Source organism: Nicotiana attenuata, unplaced genomic scaffold (genome assembly GCF_001879085.1).
Source record: "Nicotiana attenuata strain UT unplaced genomic scaffold, NIATTr2, whole genome shotgun sequence".
Taxonomy (NCBI): Eukaryota; Viridiplantae; Streptophyta; class Magnoliopsida; order Solanales; family Solanaceae; genus Nicotiana; species Nicotiana attenuata.
This window is the reverse complement of record NW_017671461.1, coordinates 34,164-37,695: the sequence shown is the minus strand read 5'-3', so window position 1 is coordinate 37,695 and position 3,532 is coordinate 34,164. Positions and strand designations below refer to the sequence as shown.

General features: G+C 39.2%; 1 protein-coding gene across 2 annotated transcripts in view; it reads left to right on the top strand.

Annotated features, from left to right (window-relative positions):
• The window catches only part of LOC109208435 (protein RST1), an 18,451-nt gene extending 15,354 nt beyond the window's left edge, over positions 1-3,097 (top strand). For both annotated transcript variants that reach the window (XM_019371539.1, XM_019371540.1), the window contains 4 exons: positions 325-975; positions 1,400-1,550; positions 1,693-1,811; positions 2,323-3,097. In XM_019371539.1, coding sequence (XP_019227084.1) covers positions 325-975; positions 1,400-1,550; positions 1,693-1,811; positions 2,323-2,847 — 1,446 coding nt within the window. In that variant the 3' untranslated portion in view covers positions 2,848-3,097. The remainder of the gene's footprint in view (positions 1-324; positions 976-1,399; positions 1,551-1,692; positions 1,812-2,322) is intronic.
• The last annotated feature ends 435 nt before the right edge of the window (positions 3,098-3,532 follow it).

Genomic DNA, 3,532 nt, shown 5'->3' with positions numbered 1-3,532 from the left:
ACAAAGAGTTGCTTCTGCTGAGATTCATTATATATGACTGTACTGTGACCCCCCCCCCCCCCAATAAAAAAAACTAGCACATCTGGGAAAGAGGATTCCTGTTCTCTTTTGCATTTGATGCTGTTCTCAGCCACTTTGTGATAATTCCCAAAAAAAACTAGCACATCTGGGAAAGAGGATTCCTGTTCTCTTTTGCATTTGATGCTGTTCTCAGCCACTTTGTGATAATTCCCATTTGCTCTGCTCTTTGCAAATTTTGGGGCTTGCCAATAACAGAAAGTGGCTATGTGATTGACCCTTTTCTCCTCTTATGTTTGAGATTAGACAGATGCTGTTTCACATGTAAACACAGTTTCTAGTGTTCTGCGGTGTCTTTCACATGCTTCTAGGCTACCACCATTGGATTGGGGAGCAATCATCAGACGGTGCATGAGATATGAGGGTCAAGTTGCTGGCTTGTTGACGCAAGACATAAGTTTTGAGAGAGGAAATCTCAGGGGGGAATGCTTACTTTTCTCATTATCACATGCTAAGCAATTTGATCCTCTCCTTAGCTTCCTTGATGAGCAATGTGACATCCCTCGGTTGAGGATGCTTGAGCCTCGTCTGCAATTCTTTTTGCTTTCACATTTGGCAGATCTAGTTAAGATTTTCTCAGGTTCTCGGGTCGTGAAATTATTTGAAGATGTTGCTAACTTATTGTCAACGTCTATTTGTTCTGAGAGTTGTGACTCCTTAGAGAAAAGCTCATTTAGGATTTCGTGCTGGAGGGGACTTAAGCTGTGTTTGGATGAATCTTCTCATCATACTCAAGAGTATAAATCTAGCATGGAAAAATGCATGGAGTTGCTCTTTACGTCACTGCCTTCAGCTCATACTGAAGGGCTATGTCAGGGTAAAATTCTTGAAGAATGGTGTGAAGCAATTAGATGTCTCGAGAAGGCTCAACAAGAATGGCTATTGGATCTTCTAAAGGTGTGGAATAACATCTTCTCCTCCATCCTTCTCTTTTTCTATATATATATATATATATATATATATATATATATATATATATCATTCTTTTGGAAGAGATTTTGGGTTGTAGTAGTTCACTGATCTGAAAATGGCATCATTGAAAATCTGATATTGAATATGATAATTGTTGGACCTGTTTGTATATCTTCTTTGGGGAAGTACTTGGTGATCAAGTATTATTAGTCACCATTCTATTTAAGAGATAATTCACTCCAAGCTACTTGTGGATGATAGACATATTTTACATCAGTTGATTGCTTACGCGTGCCAATTACATTGGTATATCACTTTTTAGTTACAAAATTGTACTTTATTTTTTCCTTTAAAAATTGTTATAGAATTGTGCTAGTTCAGTACCTATATGTTTCTCTGCTCCATCTAGGTTTCAGAGGTGAACGTCGCCGACGCAGACTCTCTCTCGTTTGAAACTGTGAGAAAGATTCAAGCAAAAGCAAAACTAGTTCAAAGTGGTTCCCTGCCATTGACAGTGCTTGGTAAACTGAAAACTTATCTTTTGGACTGCAGATCTCAAGGTTAGACTCTGTTAAGACTTTTGAAGATGATATGTGTAATAATTAGCAAATTGTATTCTTAGGACTTTCATTTATCAACATGTTAGGCGCATTATGCTAACTGCTTTGTGTAGTCTCTAAGTGCTTCAAGCTTTCTGCACAGATATCTGGGATGCTCTAACTGAAGTTTCAATAACTGTACAACATGCTGAAGGGAGTGCCAAAAGACAATGGCTCATTGAGGCACTGGAAATTAGTTGTGTGACAAGATTTCCCTCCACGGTAAGATGATTTGCTTCATGTTCATGCATAATATTGGCTCAACTTTCTTCCATGTTGTATACATATCCATGGTGCATTTTTTCCCCTTATCCAAAAAAGAATAAAGAAAGGAATGTCCGTTAGAATGTCCAGTGTCTGGTAATTGGTGGTTTTTGGTGAGCATAGGCTCTACTGTGAGCCAAACTATCTGTAAGGGGACTCCTTGTTGTAGATCAATTTATAGGCATGATCAGATCCCAACGTTAGAAATGCCATTTGGAGCTATATTACTAATTTGTTGAGGTAGACTCGGGCTATATTTCCAGGCCTTTGCCTCTTTCAAATCTCTGCATCATGTTACATTCTCCTAGATCAGGTTCAACTCTGAGATTGGGTATCCCTATTCAAGTTACTTCCATAATCCGGTTTCTATGCCGGAACTGTTTCTACCGTTCCTGTTCTTGATGTAGTAGAAGCTGTTAATTTCTATGTGTGCATAGCTAATGATTGCGTCTTCCCTGCTTTTCTATAGGCTCTGCAGTTCATCGGCCTGCTATGTGGCAGCTGCTGCGTATATAGGCCTGTGTTAATTGCGGACAAATTCACTGTTTTAAGCGACTTGCCAGTCACGCTCACATCCCTCCTCTCTGATAGTACGTGGATGGTAGTAGCAGATGCTGTTGTTTCTTGTTTGTGGAAGTCGACAGAGCGGATATATAAGTGGAACAAACAATTAAAAGGTGGTGGTGATTATTCACTTTATACACAGCCCGTTGACGCGAGTGAAAATGATTTAGCCTGCTTTCTCCTACTAGTGATGCATCAAGCATGTGTCTCTTTGAAAGACCATCTGCCTCCAGAGAAGCAGCTTCAACTTGCCAACATGGTGGTACCGTCAAATATGGATGCCCGTGAGTTACACGCAAGGTTAAATTACAATGTGAAGAGTCTACCTCGCTTTGAGCCCTTGACTAATTCATTTCAATGGACGGCAAAGCAGAATGTGTCTCTGAACCTCAGTCCGTGCTGTCATGAATATTCCAGGATAGGCGGCTAATGCTAAAATAGTGAGGTATAGTCATCGTCTGACCAATCGACTCGAACACTAGACTGCCCATACCCGCCCGTTCCTTTGCACGGAAATTGCTGCTTAGATGGAAAACAATATTTATGGATGTATGCAAACTACTCTCGGATGATGTAATTAATTGAACAGTAATATTCCTTGCGCTATTTGTGCGTCCAATACATGGATAAGTTCGTGAAAAAGCGTTTGAAAGCTTTATTACAAGAAATGATTTTTTTAACTGTTTCTTATCATTCCAAACAAGCAAGAACATGCTTCGCATCTCCTTTCCTTTATTTTCCAACAATTCTCTCGACAAATATGTTTCGAATGACTTAAATGATATCTCAAGGTCTGGGATATTGACACGATATGATCCTCCTATCATATCGAAAACTAATCACATAATCATAGTTGGTGAAGTTAGGTGGGGATAAACATCTAATGGGTTCAATCCAATTTTAACAAGCTCTCCAACTTTATCACGTCTAGCAGGTTTGGCGAATTCAGTTGTCATGGTTAACACTAGACCAGAATAGCCAAACATGCCTTTCCTCTTTCTGTGTTTTGTGAATACAAAATGAGAATCTTAAGAAGTAGCAGTTCACAAAAATAATAATAGAGAGACTGATAGATGTCAGCTACTAATTATCAAATATATACAAAAGAAAGCTCA